The sequence below is a fragment of the Dromaius novaehollandiae genome, chromosome 10 (assembly GCF_036370855.1).
Source record: "Dromaius novaehollandiae isolate bDroNov1 chromosome 10, bDroNov1.hap1, whole genome shotgun sequence".
NCBI lineage: Eukaryota > Metazoa > Chordata > Aves > Casuariiformes > Dromaiidae > Dromaius > Dromaius novaehollandiae.
This window is the reverse complement of record NC_088107.1, coordinates 19,933,289-19,957,091: the sequence shown is the minus strand read 5'-3', so window position 1 is coordinate 19,957,091 and position 23,803 is coordinate 19,933,289. Positions and strand designations below refer to the sequence as shown.

General features: G+C 43.3%; 1 protein-coding gene across 2 annotated transcripts in view; it reads left to right on the top strand.

Moving 5' to 3' along the window:
* The first annotated feature begins 314 nt into the window (after positions 1 to 314).
* RORA (RAR related orphan receptor A) overlaps positions 315 to 23,803 on the top strand; it is a 396,655-nt gene continuing 373,166 nt past the window's right edge. Inside the window, exon 1 of one of the 2 annotated variants that reach the window (XM_064517505.1) lies at positions 315 to 645. In XM_064517505.1, the coding sequence (XP_064373575.1) occupies positions 477 to 645 (169 nt within the window). In that variant the 5' untranslated portion in view covers positions 315 to 476. The remainder of the gene's footprint in view (positions 646 to 23,803) is intronic. The other variant, XM_064517502.1, reaches the window with a different exon arrangement.

Genomic DNA, 23,803 nt, shown 5'->3' with positions numbered 1-23,803 from the left:
AGGGCTGGAGATGGGAGCGCCAGGCGCACCGGTGCCCTTGCTGGCGGCGGCGGCGCGGGGGCCGGCCCGGGCGGAGGGGGGTCGCTGGCTGCCCCCGGCCGGCCCCGCGGCGCGGCGAGGCGAGGCGAGGCGAGGCGCGCACAGGCCGCGGCGCCCGCCGCCCGCCGCCGCCGCCCGCGCGGCCCCTGCGCGGCTCCCGGCGCGGCGCGGGGGCGGCGGCGGCCCGGCCTAGGCGGCGGCGCGGGGGGCGGCGGCGCGGGCGCGGGCGGGCGGCGCGGGGCGCGGGGGGTGCGGGGGCGGGGGGGTGTGCAGCTCTCGCTAGCGCTGCTTGTGGTCACAGCCAGGCAAGCTCACATCCCATCTGGATCACGCTCACTCTCTCCCTTCTGCTTTTCTACCATAGAGTTGCACTGGAAACAGGAGATAGAGGGAGTGTAGGAGCTCGCCATCTCCAAGCGATCTACATTGGGAAAAACATGGAGTCCGCTCCGGCAGCCCCCGATCCAGCAGCCAGTGAGCCGGGCAGCAGCGTCTCCGAGGCGGCCGCCGGCGCCAGGGACACCCCGGCGAACCTGGAGCCGGCCCGGAAAAGCGATGCGCCGGCCGCCGGCCGCCGGCAGAGCTACTCCAGCAGCAGCAGCAGAGGTAGGGAGACTTGGCGAAGGGGGAGGGGGCCGGGGGAGTGGGATCGGGGGTGGGTGGGAATAGGAAGAGGGGGGTAAGAGAGAAGGGGGAAATGCAGCAGTTTAATCCCCTGGTTTATTCCTTGTGCCTTTTGAAGCCGTGCGCACAAACACGCCACGCTCCTACCCCCTGCACAACCTCGCAAACTTTTATACCTTCTTTTAATTGCTGCAGGAGGAGGGACAAATGCAACGCAAATATTGAGCGGTGTTTGGTGCTTCCCTGTATCTCTCGTTTATTACTTGTGGTACCCGGACGGGTACTGTGCCCCTGAAATTACATAATTTCATAAATATATCAAGCAACAGCGAGAGTATTGGGATTCAAGGGAACAAACTTTTAAAGCTGCAGTGTCCTTCTTCTCCCCCCTCTCATCTGTCTCGTGTTGACAGTCTGTCAACTGGTGTGCTGCGGCGGGTTGTGAATGGGGACCCGTGTGAACGGCAGACCTGCGCTCTCTGGGTGACTTACTCGCTCTTTGCATGCTGTTTTCCCCGAATTCATTTAAGTGCATTAAAAAAAATGATTTCCTCGCGGAGCTGAGGGTCTTGCAGCTGCTGTTGTTTCCCGCAGGCGCCCAACTTTGCCAGGGGTCCCTGCTCCCGCCGGCTCCGCTTCGCGCCCGCCCCCCGCAGCCGGGCACCGCACGCGAGCGCGCCCGTGCCCCGCGCCGCCGGCCTCCCCGCGCCGGTGCGCTGCGCGGCGGGGCCGCTTCGCCCGGCGGCAGCGGGCTCCGGCGGCGGCTGCGAGCGGCGGGCTGGGCCGGGGCCGGGGCCGGGGCCGGACTGCGGCTCCGCGCTGCGCTGCGCGGCCGCGGGGCAGGCGCGGCGGCGCCGAGCGCGGCGGGAGTTTGCCGAGACGTGCGAGCGGGCGGGAGCTGCCGCTTTAATGAGTTGTAAATAATGCATGGAGCAGTGCTCCTGCGGGGGGGCGCGCCGGGGAGGCTCCGCTCGGTGAAATCACTTGGCGATGGGTGAAAATTAATTAAATAAAGGCATGCGGGGGTACAGCGAGCTGCTGGGAGGAGTGCCGGGCGGAGAGAGGCCCGGGCCAGGTGGCAGCGGCAGCCCCTCGGCGGCCGCCGCCGGTGCTGCGCGGCGATGCGTGGCCGGCGGCGGCGGGAGAGCGGCTCTGCTCGGCCGGCCGGCCGGGATTTGGTTGTAGGTTGGAATATGGCTGATCATGTGCTGGCTTGTGTTTTACAGTATTTTTTCCTTTTTGGCCACACCCCCCCTCCGCAGGCAGCTTCCCACTCAGGGAATCCGCGTACAGTAGGAGCCTTCGAGCTGACACACGCCGAAGCGTTTAATTAGCGGCGATCCGCGCGCCGGGAGCGAGCCGGGAGCGAGCCGGGAGCGAGCCGGGAGCGCGCGGCTCGGCGGGGCCGGCGCGGCCGCGGGCTTGTGCGCGCAGAGCTTGTGGCTGCGCGGAGAGTATATTTAGAGCCTGCGAGAGGGGATGTGGAATGCGAGCCGGTTATGTAACGGGGTTAATGAGAAACACTGGAGGAAATTTCCTTCATTTGCTGGGGAGTTTCGCGGCCGCCTTCGGAGCGGCCGTAGCTGGCCGGCGTCACCCGAGGCGCCCCGCGGCCGCGGCCGGTGCCCGGTGCCCGGTGCCCGGGGGGTCGGGGGGGCCGGCAGCCGCGCCGCCCGCCCGCGGGAGGAACTTGGGATCCGCTCAATTATGTAACGCTCGGCTGTCACTGCAGCGAGGATCCGAAAAGGGGGGGCGGCCGGGCGGGCCGAGCGGCTCTGGGGACTGGGGTGTTTTCTTCGTGCCCCCCCATTGCCGAGGCTGTGCCACTGCTAACCTGCTGACCCACATGTCCCTCCTCCCCCGGCCCTGGCTGCGGGGGGGCCTCGCCCCCGCCCGCTGCCCCCCCGGCGAGCCCCGCGTTATGTAACGTGCAGCCCGGGCGGAACCGCGAAGGTCAGCGGTGGAGGCATCCGCGTGCAGCGCGGGAGCGAGCGCTGCCAGGTGCTGCCTTTGCCGTCGCTGAGTGGAACAGAGCCTAGTAACGGAGCAGGAACTTGTGCAGGGCTTTTCGAAGGGCTGGGGAGAGAGGAAGGGAGAGCGGCCGCGATTTGAGAAAGGGAAATGTTTGGGTTTTTCAGATGATGTAATGGAGTTGGCAGAAAATACGTCTGCTCCTAGAGTGCAAACAGTGAGAGAACTGGAGCTGGCGTTCTGTGCTAATGTTGCATGAATTAGAGTATTGGAAATAAATTGACCTACACACTAGGTGATTGTGCCTTCCTAATATTTAAAACCTGAAGATACATTACTGTGCAGGAAAACATTGCAATAGTAATAGTTTAACCTCCTTGAAAGTGGGACTTGGATGGAGATGTTACGTGCAACTGAACCCCCATAGGCTTGTAGCTTTTTTTTGAGTTATTGGAATTGAATTTGATTTCTTGCTTTTTCAAATGATAGCGGATTTCTTACGGCAGCAGTGTGACCTTCATGTGTAACTAGCACAGATATGAATACAGGTGAATTTATTTTTAGAACAGCTACCTTGTAAGCTCCTGGGTTCAAGTATGCATCGAGCTCAAGAACCGAGCTCTTTGGGTTGTGATTCTGCAGCGTGTTCTAAGCCGGCGGATCTGGATTCTCATGCAGTTGGTATGGAGGAGTCCTATAGATACATAGATACTTTAGATATACGTATGCATGCAGACACCTGTCTATCTGTAAAAAATCCTTACTGCTCGACTCGGTAAACTTTTTAAAACACTTGAAGTGTTACTAGTTTTATATCCTTTGCTTTCACAGCTGCAACTGCTGCAAATCTGCTTTGGTAGATACTTCAGAATTTTTAACAGTCAGTTTAACTAGGAGATGAAGAAAACAAAACTGAGGAAAGGACTATTGATGAAGGAAAAGTGGGGAAAGTTTGCTATGGAATACATTCTTCAGGGATGCTTTAGTTACTCCAGCAATAGCATTTCAAAATACTCCATTCCTTGATACACGTGTATGTTTGGATCCTTAAATATCTTCATTTTTATTTGCTAAAAAGTTATGCTATTTGTGTCACCGTGTGTAATAACACTTAGCCTAAAACACAGTTTAGGAGTTAGCAAAAGCACCTTTCAAACTGAGAATTGTTACCTGATCTTTTTAGTATAGGGGCATGTGTGTATGCCTGCATGGTCTGGCAGATTATCTGCAGTCTGGTATCAAAACTGATAGTTAGAAAAATGACACCACACACAGAAAAAGCAGGAAACAGGTAGAAGAGCCTGTTTTTTCCAAATAAGGATATTATTACTGCCAACACTGATTGTTAAGGTTCCCCCAAGAGCCATCACTGTCCAGCAGGTTAGATCTCGGTCGCTGTATGTTCCATAGCAAGACCTGTGCTTCACTGATCCGTTCTGGCCCCAGCGGAGACCTCTGAGTGCCGTTCATCTCCCTTCACAGGTTTTGACATCCATGGAGTTCTCTACATGCTACAGCGTAAGACTAGCTGTTTTACTACCCCCTTAAAAATAATCAAAATGGAATAAAATAGATTTTAATAGAGAGCTATTGTCTCATGAAAAATGAAATACATAAAGGGTTTTTCATCTCATAAAAAATGCTCTGTTTGGGGCAAATGAGACCTCGGTCTCAGTGGTATGTCAATCGAGAGAATGTCTCGCCAAAAATATTTTAAAGGCAGCATTCACATTGTTGGAGGATGCTGTGTTTAAATATTTCTATAATGTCTGGTATTTAATAATAGAAAGCTGCAGCTGTTTAGGTAATCGTTCTCGTTTTCTTGCTGTTGAACTACTGAGGGTATTTGCTGTTTTCCAGAACCCTTCTTGGGTATTTAGTATCTTGCCATTCAGCCTAATCCTTTTTCTACTGATAGACTTGGGGGGGGGGTTGCTTTTTGTGTTTTGTTTTAATTTGTATGATACCCCACAAGTAGGAATGCGACATCATTGATAGTGACATCAGTAGATTTGTTTTGTTCTTTTCTTTTAATGCTCTATTGCTAGATTTTTTTCTGTTTCTGGATTTAGTCTATTCCATAGAGCATACTTGTGCCACAAAATTTCAGTGTGTTGTTTTCAGGATGATTCTCTGAATTTTACAAATTTGCATATTTTCTGTAGATTTTTTTGGATTTCCTTTGTCAGCGTTGAGGGCTATTCTGCACGCACCACTGATTTAGTCCTATTTTGGTAAATGATATGTGCTATGAATCCTTTAAAGGACAACGTTGTTTTAAATGCTTGTAGCATAGGAGCAATAAAAGCAGCACTATGTTGTTCTCTTAGGAACAATGCTGTTCTCTTATTTCAATAAACCATAACCTAGTCTCTTATTTTATTTGCTTGAGAAACATCTCAGGAGCTCATAAACCGGTATGTAAATACTGTTATCGTTCAACCAAGTGCTGTAATTTTACTAAATAAAGAACATGTTTTGTAATGGAGATGAACAGGCTGTGTGACAATTTCAGTTTTGGGTATAGAACTGCTTTTGAATGGAGAGGGCAATTTCAGCTTTGGGAAGTTGTCTGATTTTTCTAGTATTTGTTTTCTAAGCTACGGATGTGTGCACTGGGGAAAATCTAGAGGGACTCAATTGATCTCAGTGGAGATCAATTAATCTGAGAGCTATCCCAGTAAAAGAAGGGGGAAAAAAAGAGCTAGCTTTAAATTACTATCTAAATATCTAAAGCAGCCTTAAAATTAATTCTTCAACAGGTGATCCATTCTTTCCTGAAGTATTTTTGAAGAGGGAGCTTTCAGTGTCATACATTTGTAGGGGAGCAGGTCTAAAAAATTGGTAATATACCTCAGTGTAAGTCCTGATGCCCTATACCTTAAGGATTGTTTACAGTCTGTGTGTTTTCCTGCTTCTAAATATGAAGAAAAGCAAATAGTGATAGGAGGCAGCAGTGGCTGGTCACACAAGAGCGTAAGGCAAAGCAAGGACACTGGTCCCAGAGAGTTTACAGGGAGCGGCCAGAATGGAACCATACCCCCAGTTTAGGGCCCTCCACTTCTGTATTGGGAAGCAGTTGTGTCACCTCCACAGCTGTCTGTCTGTCCAGCCCCTCCAGTCTATAGGCACCAGAGCCATCAAGGATTTCCTGCGGATTCATCTATTGCACACGCTGTCCTGTTCCTTGGGGCCGGGTGTCGGGGGGGAATCAGTGACACTGCATCTTCTGAAGCGGGACTGAATTTTTTGTTGGCCATGGTACACTTACACGTGGACCCAAGCTTGCTGGAAAGATTCTGTAGTGTTCTGACATTCTGTAGTTTTGGTAGAAGTGAAAGTTCATACAGGTAAGGTTTGAGAAACTTGTAGACATGTGGAAGTAATGTTTCCACACATCACATGCAGATTTCTGTCGTCTTGTTCTCTCTTCCTCTCATTCTTTCTTCTAGTATCATATGTTTCAGCAGTTGCAGGTTTGATATTAGCTTCCAGAAACATATTTTACAGAGTTGTTATTTTTAAGTTAAAAAAAATCCACAACTGGCAGAAAATGCATGCTTCCTCATCTGCACAGACTCTTACAGATAGATAGGGGAAGTCCCTCCAGAGCACTGAGTCCAAATCTCTTGCAGTTGCTAGATCCATATTACATATTTCATGTCATAAACTGATCAAACTTCATCTTGAAGCTTGTGAGCTTTTTTTGGCCCCACTGTTCTGGTAGAAGGCTTTTCTACAACTTTACCGTTCTGATGATTAGAAAGCCGCATCTCACTTCTACGTAAATGCATTCATGTTCTGTTCTTTTGCTTCTTTAAATGCTAGTTATAAAATCTCCTCGGACGGAAAATGAAGAACGGGCTGGTGCTGTATTTTGTGAGAGCTGAACTGACATACTGAGGTCTGTTCTCTGACTCATGGTTTAGCACCTCAGCATATCTGTCGTAGATGGCCTGTGCTGATAAAAACACAAGAATAGCTTGGGCTGTGTGTCAGGAAGAGTTAATTGTATAATTTCTTCAATGTGAAAGTTGTGAATTATTTTTCATGCTCTTATCTGAAGTCTCATCTAGGCATGTTTCATTCTCAGCAACAACTGAGCTCTTCAGAGACCAAAGGTATTAGGGTGTGTACTGTTATGAAGAAATTGTGGGGCTTATTTTACAGCGGTTTAATCTTACGGTTTAGCCTCATTGCACCATTCAATTGGAAGGATCCCCAGGTGTTTTAAGCACCATCAGGAACCATTTTGCTTATTACTGAAATCCAGCCACTTCTTGTGTGGAATCTGACAGCTGTTTAATGGTGCTCAGCCATGCTAAGCCGATCGGAACAGAAAGTGAAGAATACCATACCTGATTGAGACACTCAGAGGGATTTTAGGTACATATAATATAATTATCTGAATTGGAATTGGGTCAACAGCTCTATTGCTGTAGAAAATGACTGTAGAATTTTTCTGTGGCTGTGTATGGTCAAGAAATTGGTTTGAAATATCTTGCTGAAAATGATATCCCCAGCAGTGAGGTAATCACAGATCCTACTGCTTACCCCGTTGTGGTCACCAGTTCTGGTAACATCCACGTTTTCTTCAGGTATTTCTGCATGTATTAATTGTTTGGTCCCATGCTGGTGTGTGAATTCTTACGAAGCTGGGGGAAGACCTGGGTCTTGCTTTGTAAAGCAGATTTCTGTACAATTGCTTTCTTTAAATAGTGTTGCACTGCCTTACGTGAAGCGCACCTTTATTAACGGAGGTTTCGAAAACTGTCTTAGATGTTGAGAGACAGAGAACAACATGGAGAGAACTGTTGACATTAAGTCAATAGGCAATTTTGAGAGGGGAGGCACCCTCTTTTCTTTTGAAGGACGTTGGGTAGTATGGGGAAAATCTGTGGTTCCTTGTGTCTTCAATTTTATTTCCCACATAATCTAGCAAAACAAATTATAAACAGAGGATCGGTGAGGAGTGGTAGGGATGTAAAAGAACAAAGTTAAAATTCACGATCAACTGAACGTACATAAATGTTCCAGTAATCATGACTGACTGCCGAGTCTTTCATCGTAATTTAATCTAATAATTTCCATGCACTTCTAAAGGAACACGCTATGAAGCTGGCAACTTCTGAGAAATTGCCTGTGCAGTTACAAACAGCATTTGAGCTGGCATTATAGCAGCATGATAGATAGCAAGATGGAGAACAAAGTTAGCGGCTGAAACGGAGCTGAGAGAAATTGCTAGCAGAATGTGAGAAAGCAGAGTTGGATTATGATAACCTCCCTTGTAGAATCAAATTAAGCCTTTTTAAAGGCTTTTTATTGATTTTAGTTTGTAGTTGTACTATGCATTTACCTTACATGGGTACATGAGATTAATGAGGCAAGTGTAGTGATCAAGGAGTGAAAAACTGTGGTGCTGCTGTTCTTTCTAAATGTTTCGTTTTGTACCAACTGTGGGATATTTACAGCATTAATTGACAATATGTTTGTGCACTTTAGTTTGGTTTAGTTGAAAATGCTTAATGTACAGCAGCGATGGAAATGAAGTGGGATACCAGGCTCCTAAAAGGGGGTTGAGCAGAGCCCCCACACACCTTTTTTTATTGCACGGGTGAGAATGCTTTGATCGCATGCCTGTCAAAAGAGACAGTTTGTGTGAAGAATGGTGAACGCAGGGCCGAGAAGGATGCAGCCAGCTTCGAAAATATGGCTGCAAGAATACAAAATGAAAAATCAAAAACCAGAGGTAGACCATTTGGTATAAGAGCCGTCATGTATGCATCCAAAAGCGTTGCCAACTCCTCACATATGAGAGAGGAATTTTTCTCCATAGTTACGTAGAAGTATATGCCATACATTTCCGAAATACACAGACATGCAGAGCTGTAGGCACTGTGGGGAAAACTTAAATTATGTATTAGCAGAGCTTGACTTGACTGTTTTGGCACTGATGCAAGGTCTGTGAGATATAGTCAAGGATAAAACCAAGGCCAAGGCTTGTGAAATACAGATTATAGGTTTTATTTTCTCCCTGTCATGGAAATGTGAGAATATTTTTAAGTAATATTTCCCCTCCTAGATTGACTCCAAAGGTAGAGGTGGGAAAAATGCCTTTTTATGAACTTCCGAACTGATAGATGACTTTGCCAAAGTCTATGCCAAATGTAAATCAGTGGTAGAGAGTTGTACTGCCTTGCCAAGTACTGCTGTAAGCAAGGGTAGAAAGGTTTTAACTATTCCTTTGAAAGAAGTCTCGAAATTTGATAAGACAAACTTAATTACAGCTTTTGGTAATACTTTACTTGAAGTCAAAAAACTGTGAGCATAAAGCGTCTTTTAAATCCTCTGTATATTAAAAAATAAAATAAAACCAATCTCAAAGGAAATTGGGGCATATCAAAACCTCTTCTCTCTCTGCATCAAACTTTATTTGTGTAATCTTCAAGCGAAGTTTGTTAGTCATTTGTGTTGTGATTACAGGAGTTGTGAAGGGTCCTTTTCTGCCTCAGTTTTTATCGAGAACCCTTTGAAAGATCGAATGCAATATACTTTGAATTATTAGCATCTGCTGTTGGATCATAGTGTTTCTGACAATGCACATAAAAATAAGCCTGTTAGCAAAAACTGAGGAGTAGCTCTTTCCAGGGCTGGTGCTTGGAAGAACAGTGGATGAAGAAAAACATAGTGGTACTGCAGTTTCAATCTCCAAGCATTTTTCACTGTGTCAGTGACCAGTCATAAGATACTCTGTTTTTATTGCATGAGAATCTTTCAGAAACAACCAGTAAGTCAGTTTTAAAGATTTTATTACGATTCAACTCTCTTGATATTTGTAGTGGTATATTATGTTCTGTTGAAGTCAGATGTACTTTTAAAAACTGCATTAATCTTATTTCCATGAACATGGATCTGCAAGAGATCAGGTTATGGTCAGTCATACATTAGCAGCGTGAAAGCTACACTAGGCTATTAGAAGTGTGCTGCGCTGCTGGTAGTAGACTTGATCCTGGGACAGTTTATATATGTACTTAAGTATCAGGAATGCTTCTGTTGATGTCAGTGTCACTATCTACATGTCTAAAACTAGGTATGTGTGTACTAAGGATCAAGGTAAGACTGCCAGTAATCAAGAACTGCACTGTAAGGTTATTAGAGAAAAATATGGAGTTTTAATACCAATGAATGTGGCTTTGGAAAAGCAATGAGTTGCCTTTTGCTTTCCAGGATTGTACTGTGGCTCAGTTGCTGGAGAAGAAAGTGTGTCCTCCGTTACGGACAGTTGTGAGAAGATGAGCGAGAGTTTGCTTGTGAGGCAGGGTGCAGAACCTGAGCTGCACTTGTCGATTGTTGTATTTGGAATATGTTTGCCAAGATTACTAAAAATTTTTATTTATTTATTTTGTAAGTAGTGAAACCCTCTTTCTGTTCTTCCTGTAACAAATGGTTGTTTCTGCTTCCCGATAGAGAAAAGAGGGAGGAAAAAAGGAGCAAATTACAGGGACTGAGCTGAGGTTCAGCTACAGAGAATCTAGAACCCGACTCGAGAAGCAACCTGCCTTACTGTTATCTCTGTCTCTGGACTTTGGCTGATCGGCCTCTTGTTTATGCTGGTTAGGCCCCATCCCGCAGAGTTTGGCTGCGATAATGGAGTTCTCCCCCCTTTTCCTTCAGGACAAATTACAGTGCAACACTTCACCTTTTTTTAAAGATGCCTGGCACTAGTTTATGAGCAACTGCAGTTGTTTGTGTTGTTGACCTTAACACCCCACCGAAAGGACCATACCCATGTCGACAGCTTCCCAGATATACTGTAGTGTGAATAGTAGTGTAATGTGCAAGGGTATGTGAAAGAACAAGGCAAGATCAAGCTGTTTAAAAGAGAAAGAAAAAAAGAAGGAAAATCCTTCCAAAATTCCCGGCCGTCAGGAGCCTTCCGCCGTGGTGCTTGCTTGCCTCTCGTAGCGCTGGGACAAGCAGTTCTGTCCCTAAAATACTTGGTTTCTGTTCTGCAAAGAGCAGCCTCCCATGAGATGCTCACCTCGAAGGCGATGGGGACAGGGAGGTTCTGGGTGCAGCCAGGCTCAGCAGCCGGGCAGCCGGGGGGGTTGGTAGTCACCAGCTCCCTCTAGCAGGCTGAATTTTGTCCCGGCGATGGGCTTTTCTCTTCCAACCGTGCGCCCAGACGGCTGACAGAAGTTTCACAGTTCACCGTCCGGTTGTTTTCTGCCCAGTTTAGAGACTGTAGAAACAGCTTGTCAACAGATCTTTGGGATTTCCTAGGCATAGCCTTTCTCTTCTTTTCCACAGCAGAGGTTCAAATGAGTGTATCTTCGGGGATTTGAGAGTAAAAGATCACAAGTGCTTGGGTGGGGGCTTGGGCCAATATGCTGGAAACACTGCGTTGCCTTGCTTTTCTGTGCCACGCTCTGCACCGGGCGCACTGCACGCTGGAAGCAAGCTCAGCTCTGAAAAGACAGCAGTAGAGAATGTAAAAACAACCCCAGAAAGGAAGTAAATGAAGCCAGAGGGGAGCAGGGTAATTTGGGGTAATGAGCAGTGAAAAAAAGACGTGGTGCTTAAGTAAGAAGTGTAATGAAAGGGCACAAAGGAAAGATGTCTGATTTGGAGAATGATCTGAAAGAAACTTAGAAAAAGGCTGGATTAGTGGGGAAGCTACGGCGTCTATTGAGGGGAGGGGAAGGGAGAGGAGAGGATTTTATTGCCTTACTGCCTCTGGACAATTCATATTTTAATATTCTGTGATCTTGTCTTTACTGTGGAGTGTAATAAAATGTATTTTAGTGCATGATGGGGTCTCAAAGAGTTGCCTCGCACAGGTTTCCTGCAGCACCCCATTGTTTTCAATGAGCTCTGACTAAATGCTTTCACCGTAGATGTTGTGCTAATATGTTATATGAATTATTTGTCTTATCTCAGTGCTGTGAAATTAGAAGCCCTTTCCCACAGTGTGTTAAGCAGATTAAAATGAAAGCCTGTTTTTATGGTCCAGGAACAGTGCAAATATAAAGAAAATATTTTGTTGTGCTCTAACAGTGGGGTGCTGTAAGGAAGCTTTATGAAGCAAATGCATTTTGTAACCTAAATGGTGGGATCAGTTCCAAGCTTCCCTTGAAAAGGTTTATATTCTTTTCCCTGGTGTCTTAAATCAAGGGGAAGAGTTTGGGAATGGTAGAGTCTCCTCAGATACCTTTTGTTGTTGTTGTCTTTGACATTAACTTCCTCGGCAGCTGTGCAGTTCCCCTTCAAAACCCTCTCAGTAACTAGAGAAGGAGGTTTGCCTTCTGCTAGAAGGTCTTGGGGCTGGTTTTGGCTGTTCTGAATGCAGAAAGAATCATCTTAGAGGCTACAGTCACCTGTTTTTTGTTTGTAAGAGAGAAATTGTTTTAAAAAGCAGTCAAATGACGGCTTTGTAGAGGTACACATGAAATTCAGGATTCGTGTTACTCCCATCACTTGAACGCCTGTCTTGTGTATCAGTCCCCTCCTATCCCCCCTCCCTTGTGGGTAGAATATATTTTAGTTACAGCAGTGTTTTATTTCCACCGACTTACTCTAATCTTATTGTCATAATGTTCCAAGACACTTTATATGATAACTACTCTTCTACCTGTGTGGTATTTTTCACATAAAAACTCTAAAGCTGTAATGAAATTACCACAGATATGACGTGTACTTAAGGTAAAAAGCGTATCTTACTGCATTTGAGCAATACCTTAATTAAGAGACCACGTACTGTTGTAATATTATGTGTTTGGGGGGGAAAGAGTAATGGTAATATATCCAAGAGAACACTGTATTTTTTCTGGATTCAGTTCCCATTTCTGTAACTATGTTACTCCTTTTTCTAATTTCCCTACATGGGAATAAGGGACAGGGTTGTGTATCGCTGCATCAGTAACATTGCCCCTTGGGGCTTTTTTACATCATGGTCAGAGTTAAGAAGTCATGGAAATAGCTATGGACTACACTGTATGCAGGTATTGGCTGAGGCACATTAAGCTTCAAATCGCAGGGACCGGAAAAGGCAGGAGATACGTAGCAGTTGACCCTTCATTTCCCTATCCGTGGAGTGAGTTAGCAGCACCAGGCCAATGAAGTGCAATAGAATGTGCTTTAATATTTGATGACTTTTTAGACATTTACTTCCTACAGCATACAGAAAGGGGTAGGCAGAAGTCTGGCATTTTTCCATCTGTCAGTGTTAGAGAAGGAGGAGGAGGTAGCAGCTATGCCTGATCTGTTTTCCTTCTTATACTCCAGCATCTGCTGTAGGTATCCTTTCGTGAGACTGGCTCTGTACGACCAAGTGTCCCTGGGATAGCTGTGTATTTTGTTGGGTCCAGAAATGAAAAATTCACACTCCATCACTGATACTGCAATCAAAACTGCTGGTGTGGATGCAGCTATGCCAGCAAAAGGGGGCTTTTATCTTGTTTATCTTATGTTCAGGAGGGCAGTGTAGCTACACCAGCATTAAATGTCTTTTTCTTAAAAATTCTCCTCTGTCAAGCTATCCATGCTGGAGGTAGAGTGAGGCCTGGGGAGGAGGGTACTCTCTTGTCATAGCCGGATCAGCAGAGGCTCTGCTGTGTAGGGCTTACCAGTCTTTGGGGAATGCAGGAATCTCTCTCTGGGCAGCCCTTATCAAGTGGCAGTTATACCCTGGCTGGTCTGTGGAGTTATGTCATTTAATTTATGTGAAAGACTTCAGATTCTTCTGCAGAGTGTACACTACAATCTTGGGGTGTTTTAAGAAAATATTTTGCAGCACATTATATAATTAATGGTATTAAAACCTTGCAAGAAATGGATGAATAACTAGTGTTTTGGCCAAAAATAAAGTATAAGGTTAGTATTCCTTCTTTTGGTTTAAATTTTTACCTGCTATTATGAGCATTTTCAAATATCTCTTGACAAGACCAGTGCAGAGAAATTTGTTTTGTTTCAAGTGTTCTGATTATTGCAACCACACGTAGGTGTTAGTGCAAGCAGTTGAAGTTTTGGTGTGATACTGACATTTCTATGCGGTATTTCTCCAGAAAAATAAATATTTCTGCATTGCTGGTTTCCAATATAATGTTTTTTCTGTAAACATTTATCTTTTGATTTGCATTTCTTTTTCAAAATTTTCCAGCTTGTTTTGTTTTAAGCACGGAGGCCTGTAACTGCAGCACGCTACTGAGGAAAAACTATGGACATAAAACAAGCACAAGTAGGGGATACTTAAGGTGTCTTAAAATTAATTTGTTGCAATTTTTTAATACTTTTAAATAAGGTAATTTGAAACCTACTTTAGATTTAAAACAGATGATGAGGCTGTTGTGCATGACTTCCACCAGCATTTATATGGACCAAGCAGTCTACTTTCCTGCTCTTAGAGGTTAAATTTTTAGCTGTAATTTGTCCGCTAATGTGCAGTTAATAGTAATATGGCAATCATTCGGTTTTGAAGAACCAGAATTTTTTAGAATTGTGGAGAGGTTTAAAATACTATGGAAAAACACATTATTCAAGGAACCCTCATAATAAGTAGCCTCTTAACATTTTTATTAAGGACAGGCAATTTGGAGAAAAATAAACTCCTTTCAGTGACACGAGTGTGGTTATAAATTTATGTTTGTGTTGGTGGTGAAATTTGTTCACGAATATTGCAGACGATAAGCTGCCCGTTTGTTTAAGACATCGCGCGGTGGACCTGCGGAAGGACGCAGCGCAGGCGTCGGGATGTGCTTTCTTGAGTATCGTATTCAGTTGTCTGGAGACAAGTGTCCACAAAGCTAACGTGTTCAAGAGGGGCCGGGGTTTGAAACACTCACAGTGTAGAATTTTGCATCGCAAGAAGTAGCGAGTTGTGTTCTTCGTGTCGAGTAAGAGCTCGTACTGTGGCCATTGTTTTATCGAGGGGAAAAAGTTTTGCAGGAGAACGTAAGCAACAAACACAAACTCAGTTTGAATTCCTTGGCAGCAGTGTTTCATGTGGTTTAGCCTCCCTGATCAAATCTGTACTTACAAAGAAATTGTAACGGATGACGTGGCTTTCAAACTGCTCTATTTCCAGCTACTTTTTACTGTGGACACAGGAAAGACACCTTTCTTCTTCCCCCAAGCTCAGCCGTGGTACGCGTGAGGTGACGGCCGTCACTGTGTGATCGCACCTGCTGCGCGACAGCCGGGAGCTGGTGTAAGGACGAGCGAGCAGCTCGTGGCTGGGGCATGGGAGGGCCCTGGGCGGGCTCTGGGTGAGCAGCACCAGCCGCTACTGCAGGTTCTGCGCTTCAGGTGCCGGAGCTCGCTCAGCCTGCGTTGGTGTCTGCCATCAAAGACGGTGCAACGGGCGCTGGAGTTTCAGCTCCAGATGTGAAGAGCTGAATGACAAAATGTTGCATACCTTTAGGTCGCTAAGGCACCGTTGTGTTACAGGTAAGGATAAAGGGCAAGTTTTATCCAAAGGCATTTTCAGGGACTGTAGAAATCCACAATATTGTTAGTGAACATTTCAACTTTTATTAACAATATCTTGCTAATACAGGTTATTGTTAAAATTAGTAAGGAAGGCTGCTAATTAAGGGCTGGAGCTGTATTGAAGTGTGCTTTCCAGCAAAGGGGAAGTGGGCCACTCCCGTTGGATACCGTCACAGAAACAAGCTAATACATGCTTTCTGCTTCATGTGTTTAGCGACCGTTGGAGAAATCTGTGTTTGATAGACTTTAGAGTAGAGGAGTGTGACGATAACCAGTTAAAGTATTCTGACAAAAGGAGTAATTAATAAAATGGAGAAACCCGCTAACATAGCGAAGAGAGAACCACGGAAGGAATGATTGGCCTCTCCATGGATCTTTTGTTGTGTTGGGGAAATCTGGCAAATACGCTGTTATCAATACATTTTGAATAGCATAATCGGGATGAAAAAAAGTTGTCAGCATTTAGTGAGAAGGGAAAACAAAATTTCTAACAAAATACCTTTTGAATTTGTATTCTCTTAGCTCCTCAATATAGACATGTTGTCCTTTTGAAGCAGAACATGTCTGAAGGACATGTGTTGCTTCCCAAGAGACTGGAGAAGCTTCTGCTGTTCTCTGTATTTGCAACTTGCTAATGCGAAGTCTTTTCAGATATAATGTCTTAAATCCGCAATGAAATAGCGTTGATGTCTTTCATTCTTTTCTGGATGATGGAAGGAAGCAGAAGATGTTTTAATCTTCGTATTTATCTGACCCAAGTGGGCATGGAAGTCACTTTCTAACACGAGAATTATTTCTAAAAATATTCTAAAAATGTTCAAGCTGGTAGCTTGTTCAAACTTAAACTCCTGAACTAAGATGGTTCCTAAAGAGCTCTCCTTCCAACATGAAGACAACAGGAGCTCCCGCATATTAAAATTTAAGTGAAGTATTTCTATTCCTAGAGCAAAGTTGCATCTTCCGAAAGAATGAAGATCTGCTTAATTGATAGTGACGTGTGCTGTATTTGCTTTTAGTGAACACTTGTGAAATTCACCTCCCCTTATGGGTCTGTGTGATTTTGAAACACTGACTCCTTTGCGTATAAGCTTTTTATAATTGGGATCAGTAACATTTTCCAAATTCAAGATCAAGTGCCGTTTCGGAAGATGGAGGTACCAAATTAGAATTATGGTGTAATTAACCAGACAGTAAAACATCCTGAATGTGGAGGTTTCATTGAAAGAACAAAACAAGAAGTTTTAGCAAGCAATTCTAAAGCAGCAAAGGAAAATTTTAGATAACAGCAAACACAGGTGATGTGGTGTCCCATTAGCAGAGATCATCTCCCAGGTTGGTTTTTTTAATTGACAAAATTATAACAAATGATGGACTGCTGGGATCAACATGTTGTAATGACCAATTAATGGAAACAAGGAGATGATTTTGTTTCAGAAAATTGATGTGGTGAACAACCGGAGCAGATGCAGGTATGCTCATAAATTGCTAAATTGATGTACTGCAGTACTGCTTCTGAAAGATAAACAGCTGGGGAAGAGTTTGAGGAAGTGTTGATTTTGGTCTTAGCAAGAAAGGTACTGATAATCACACTAATAAAAACTGTTTCAGTAGGTTATTATTGTACTGGCTCGTATGGTTTGTATGTTGAAAGTATAATGGAACTGGGGTCTCCCTCCACTGAGGATTAATACACAGTGTGTTTTCTGTTGGAGTAATTTTATGTTTCTATTTTGTTTTTTCTCCTCTGTGCTGCTTGTGTTCCAGCATTCCCAGTCTCTTGCCCATAGGTATTTCTCACTTATTTATTCCTTATATATCTTAATCCTCATTTATGGCAGAGAATGTTTTTCAGCGTGAGTAAACTTCCTGATAGCTTAATGAAATTTAGCTTTGCTCAGTGCTGTCCTAACAATTTTCCTTCTGGCTAGACAAAATTAAGCTCCAGTCTTGTTGAAGACATTTATGTGCACAGATTTGACATGTAACTTCAGCTGATTGCTGAAAACAAGCTATGATTACGGGCTGGCAGTATTCACTACCAATTCTGAATATTAAAAAGGCAGGATCTAGTATTCACTGGGAAAAGAGCCCCTGTTCCAACTAGTACTGTAATAAAGGGAGCTGCTAGCCCAGCCAGGCTTTAAGAGGTACAGAGGTTATTATTTTTGCTGTGTGGCTGATTAGTGATGCTTTTGTTTTGTTTTTCCTCTCTAAGACTTGGGTAAGGAATGTTTTTCATGAAAGACTATGAAACCTAATGGAGTGAGTTAGATTAGCTGAGAGTAGACTTTTGACCACTGCACAGGTAGTCTTCACTGTACGTCCTAGGCTCAGTGGAAGTGGCAGCAAACATTCAAAGGTTTAAATGGCTGTCTGAATGTTTCCTATATAACCTTTCACTTTTTACTCAATTTATATGGCATTTGTAAAAAGTAAAAGTCATGCCAGGTTTTATTTATTTGATTTTGACTCTTTGATGTTGAATTTTTGATCAGTATTGTGGTATTAAATAGTCATGCAACACAAATAACAGTCTTACCCAAACAAGCAGAATCAAATTCATGGGCTCCTAAAGGGCAAAAAGAACAATTTTCTTCAAATGAGCTGCTCAAAGAACAGCTTTGTTGTTCTTTGGAAGAAAAAGGAATTTTTGAGGGGGGGGGTATATCTTGACTATTATCTACTCACTTGCTTTAAGTAATACAGTAATTGCAATGATTAAAAAAAAAAAATGCAGACTCTGTTTCTTCTCCAGACTTGCTACTGCATTGAATCCTGAGGAACTTGTACTTTTTATGGCATATAAGGCTGTCCATGTCTAACCTAAGTTATGAGGAGTTACTCTCTACAAGAGCTATGAGTGCTCTTTAATTTAGAACTGGCAAGAAAGAGTGGGCATATTCTGCTGCCTACATCAGAAGATTTCCTGCCTCTTGTGTGGAGAGGCAGTTTCATGTGTGTCCATGAAACTAGATAGTTCTCGCAGAAATGTGGAAGAATCCCAATGGTATCCTGGGTAGATCTTGTCCCTGGAAGCATAAATCCTGAATAGTACGTGAAAGTTGCTCTCTGGGCTGAGGAAAGGAATATGAAAATATTGGGTTATAGCTGATTAATGGACTAATTAAGAAAAGTCAGAATGCAGGCTGGGAAAGAGCCTGGAAACCAGATGAGTAAGTTACATACTCTAAAGGTTTTGAGATTCCTTCTAGTATTCAATGTTAATTGCAGTTACTTTAAGCCGTGGTGGAATCATATGGGTGCTGACTCTCAACCGTATTGCTTTATGTCATAAGTGCAAAGCAGAAAACAACTTAATGGAAGATGGATTTACTGTTCACCAAGTTTGCTCACAAAGTCTGCCTCTACAGCTGTTCTGATCCTCAGTTTTTCTGTAGTGGTCATGAAGCTCCAGCCATTTTCCTTGCAAAGCAGCAAGTAAGGTCTACATTATCTATTTTCATCAGGTTTCTCTTTCCTAGCTGTCTGAAAAGCATTAGAAGGGAAGGGGCAGGTCTCCAAGGATGATAAGCCTTATTGTGTTTCACTTTCCACAGTGATAACTACCATAGCGTGTCCTAGTGCCACCTGTCTTCAGGTATGTGATACTGATACCTGTTACTCATCCAAATTACAGCATGTGAGGTAGTCATCTCGTGTAGGATTCATCTAACAACACTCAGATGTATACATAGAGGATATGTAAGTTAGTTCTTCAAAATGTCCCTTATTGCCTAAAATGAAGAAGTGAACATTTTCAGGGGATAGTAGCAGGGGATAAATCTTCTGAAGGTAGATGTCCAAATTAAGTCAGGGGAGTCACCCTGAGTGTGTCCTTAAACCATAAAAATTCTAGGTAGTAAGCTCAGTGTTTTAAATACAGCAGATTTAGATATCTACACTATGGGTGTTTAAAGATGAGAAGGGAGTCCATCACATCAGCATGGTACGCAGATAAGAATTAAAGGTGGGTAAGCTTATCTGGGATGTGCTTGCCCCCACTTCACAAATTTTAAGAGAAGGTTTAATTGAGACCAAATGATCTTTTTCTGTTTTTTCCTTTCAGCCAAGATTTAAAAGATTAATTGTTATGAGGTCAAGTATTGGATCTTTGTATCTTTAAATGTCATAATTTTCAAACTGCTGAGCATGGCTGTCAACCCAGTGAAGCTGAACATGATTTTACTGTTACTGATGCAGTCCTGTGTATTTGTTAATGCAGGAAGAGTCCTTCCTTTTTTATGACTGTTGCATTCCTTACAGACTTAATGCAGCAACTGGTGAAGTCACTCTCGCAATTCAGTATGAGCAAAAAGGTATAATCAGATCTGTATGTTGAGAATAGTGGCCCACTGCAGTTAGAAGCTGGTTCAGATCTATGCAGTTATTGTTATAAACTGAGACTTCCTCAAGTTCCTTTAATTTGAGCACTGCGTTCTTCATCTTCAAATAATTTATGTCTGCCACTGATTGTGAAATACTTCAGATTGAATGAAGTGGAAAGACACTTCCAGTTCTATGTATGCAATATCATTTAAATTTTTATGGGTGACTCTAGGGCTTAAAATATGCTTTCATGTGCACTTACGGAGCTGCTGTCGGAATCTGCATGTGTATATCTGAGAGCAGAATTTGGGCTTTTATACATCTATATTGTAGTAAAAAAATAACAGGAATCCTCATGAAACTGTTTTAATACATCCCATATTTTAACAGCTGAAAATCTTTGTTTAATTACAGTAATTGGAAATTTTGATTTAATTACACAGACCCCCCCAAACACCCTTACTTTAGCTTCTCATTTCTGATTCTCCAAAGAATCAATGATTTCACTGCAGAAATGTTCATGGATCAATAGACTTTGAAGATTAGTAGGTCATGACCAGGTACAAAATGCATGTTGTAAAACCGAAGCTGTTATATTTACTTGAATCCTTCTTCAAAAAATGAAAGAAGGGGTGGCTTTGAACAACAGACCTCTTTGAATGGATTAGTTCTTTGTGTATTTCAAAGAGTTGAGAATATACTGAAAAAACTACAATTGTGGAATTAATTTTCAGTGACTTGAGAATTCAGCTAGCTGACACATAATTTTTCTTAGATAAGCGTGGATGGTAAGGATGAAAGAAAGAAGAGTGAAAGCCTGAAGAGGAGAGCTGTATATTCAGTTACAAGCTTTCCTTTTCTTGCCTTCCCACCTTTTCTCTTGCAAATGCAGACACACAGAAAAAGTTGCCTTATTACTTTGCTTTTTCAGGCACATTTTCCTGATTTCAGGGTTTTGTTTTCTTTGTAAAACTGGACACTAACTACTCTTACAACCTCAAATGAAGATGAATAGGGCTAATTTGTCTCCTTCTCACTGAGGTAAATTAATCTTTAACTGTCCAGCTCTGAGCTACAGTCTCTTAAATGGTCTTTCCAGACCTCTTAGAGAGGCTTAGAAGTTAACTAGGTCCAAGTAGCTTTTGAGGGTCTCTTTAATAATTGTATTCTGGTGTTATGTTGCTTCACCTGCTCATACGAGAAAGTGATGAGGTTTGCAAAGGGTTGAAGGTGTGAAGTGCAAAGTTTCTAGGCAGAATAGTTAACAGTACAAACACAGAATTCCAAGCTGCATTTGTTTCTTGTCAATAAAGCAATCATAAAACCTCTCCCTCTCCCTCTCCCTCTCCCTCTCCCTCTCCCTCTCCCTCTCCCTCTCCCTCTCCCTCTCCCTCTCCCTCTCCCTCTCCCTCTCCCTCTCCCTCTCCCTCTCCCTCTCCCTCTCCCTCTCCCTCTCCCTCTCCCTCTCCCTCTCCCTCTCCCTCTCCCTCTCCCTCTCCCTCTCCCTCTCCCTCTCCCTCTCCCGTCCTCTCTCATGGTTGTCATCTTCTTATTCCCTTTTTTTCTTCTGAAGAATTCCAGTTTTATCTATGTTTCCCCTCCCACCACTGTTTTTAATCTGTCTGTCTGTTTTGGTCACGTTTGACAGAAGGACAGAAGTTTCGAAGATAATGGCATTCCTCAAATTTTGTAAGAACAGGCATACAGAAGAGGCTTAATTACATACAATTAAAGGGAAGTACCTATTATTAGACACAAGAGAACCCATATAGAGGAGTGAATTTAAAAATCATTCCTCTGCAGAAAGAAGCAAGTGGAGTTTGTAATTGCTAATAAGGTACAGATCCCGGTGAAACCAGGCTTTGCTGGTTTCAGGCTCATGAAACCTTTTTTAAATAGTACCAGGCTCCTTGCTATGCATCGGGCTGCGTTTACGATGGAGGCTCAGTTACATTAGTTGGTAAATCTAGTTCTTCATCCACTGGCTTAGTGCTGTAAGGTAGATCCAATTCTTTCACTTTCGCTACTGCAGCTGGGAAGCGTGTGGATCCGCAGCAGCCACCTGAGTCCTGTATAGCCCCTCCAATTAGTAAATTATCTGGCCAGGCCTGACCCACAGCACTGTTGGGAGCTGGAAGAAAAGCTTCCCTAAGGCAATATTATCTGCTTTCTCGTCTTCTGGGATATTGCTTCTTTTTATACTATGATATAACATGGAAACCTGTATTTGGATCAGGATATTCATTTAAATAGATATTTTTGAGGCTGGCTGTATGGATTTAGTCTGCCATGAAAACGTTTTTGTTTTATCGCATTGTTATCAAAGACATTTTGTGGGCTTTCCCTCCTGCCTATCTTTAGGGAAAAGAGATTTGTCTCTGTAGTTGCAAGATATGCGTTGAATTTTTAGGGCCATTGACAGTTTAATTCAGAAATCATCTAATTAGGGATCCAGAGAACTGGATTCAGTATATCCTTAAGTGTTGACTGTCCTGAGAGATGCTCTGGCAGATGGTTAGTTCAAAGTGAGTTTACCTTGGGCTCAGTTTCTTTAGACTGACAGCTTTTTTTACTCAATTAAATGAGACAACTGTCAAAAGAACAGACTCTGAGTTGATGCAAATAACTATGCGGCACAGAAAAAGCTTAAATGTGTTCCTTGAGTCAGCTGAAACTGTCAGGTGCTTTCAGTAACTAGTTCAGCCAGCCAGAAAGGCACACTGGCAAGTAAAAGAAAAGGTTGGGAGGTGCCTAAAAATAAAACAACTCCCAGGTTTTTGTTATTGTTCTTCATTGAGTTTAGTTTTTGGCACATACCAATATGGGATGTTGGGAAATGTTCCTTTCTCTCACTCCTGTATTCATTTAAGTAAGGAATTCTCATTGTGTTTTAATTATCTTCTGAAGTTTATTTGTTGTTGATGTGCCCAAAGTCCTTAGGCTATGAAAGCATGAAAATAATGAGCTGTTATGATGGTGCTGTCAGGCAGTCCCCAAACTAGCTGTCCTTTGCGCTGAGTTTTGAGCTGTTTGTAAACAAATTAATATATTTTTATTTCCTGGCAATTTAAAAATCAATCTGTGATGCTGATAGCTAAAATTTAGAGGCCTCTCTTCTTTTCCCTCTTTTGACACCCAATATGAACTAAACTAGCCTTTCCTGGTGCTGATCTCATTAAGCAGGTGAGTCCCTGCGTTTCTGTTCTCCGCTCCTTCAGCCCGTGCAGCTTCCATCTCCACGTGAATTACCAGGTTTCATGGACTTTGTGGAGTAATCAGCTTCTGCTGATGTTAGGTTTGCATTTGGGTGGTGTCTTCTCTGCACAAGGCTTCATCCACAGTAGGTCTGTTATGGAATCGAAACCAGTGAGGGAGTAGACAGCATGTTCTCATAGGCAAAGCAGAAGCCACCTGTCTGATGCTAACCTGAGAATGAGTTGCTGGTATCTTGAGAACCTGTTAGTATGAAGAAAGGCCGAGGACATTTCTGTGGAGTAAAAAAAGCAAGCAGTGAAGGAAAAAAGCCAAAAACTGGGGTGGCTGTGGAGAAACTGTGATATGTGGGTACCTGCTGCTGGATTTTGCAATGCGGAGTGGTTGAATGAAAACGTGTTAAGATTTTAATACATATGTATTTTGGGATACTCAAACTTAGTTGGCAGTGCTTTGTGATGACTTATCTGGGCAACAGTATATTAATTCAAGTAGACTACTTAGAATTTTAATTGAGAAACAGGCAAAAATAATTTATTACTTTGCCTTCCTCTTCCTCTAGAAGTTTCCCTTTGCAACAAGAGGAGTGGGATTGGGCTCAGGAAGACCAGTGTCCTGCTCATTATGAAAAAGTAGGGTAACTGCTATTACCAAATCATGTAGCTTTTGTAACGCTTTTTGTGTGCCCTCAAATATGGACTTACACAAGATTCTGAACTTTCCATAGTCTAAGATGATCTAGAACTGTTAACAAACTGTTGTGAGTTAAATTTTTATGAAGTGGGCAAAGTACCTTGCAGGAGCAAGGTTTGCCTCTAAGATCATCTGATGCAAAGATAGGGGCTTCTCTTAGCATGTTATTATTCCCATGTATGTCCCAAGAAGCATTTTATGTGAGCACACTTTGGTAGGCAACTTCTGTGAAGTGCTTGCTTTGTTTCCTTACATTCCTCAAGTGTATCACAGGCATGAAGATTTCAAGTCCTAACTATGAAATTTCTGTGTTATTACTTATGTGTGAGCCAGGGAATGAGAAACTGAATGTTCTACTTTGGGCACATCCTACTTGTCAGCTTGTTGCCAGCTTCCTGATTAACTGCTTTGAATCCTCCTGTCCTATAATTATGTATTACCCTGTTTCTCT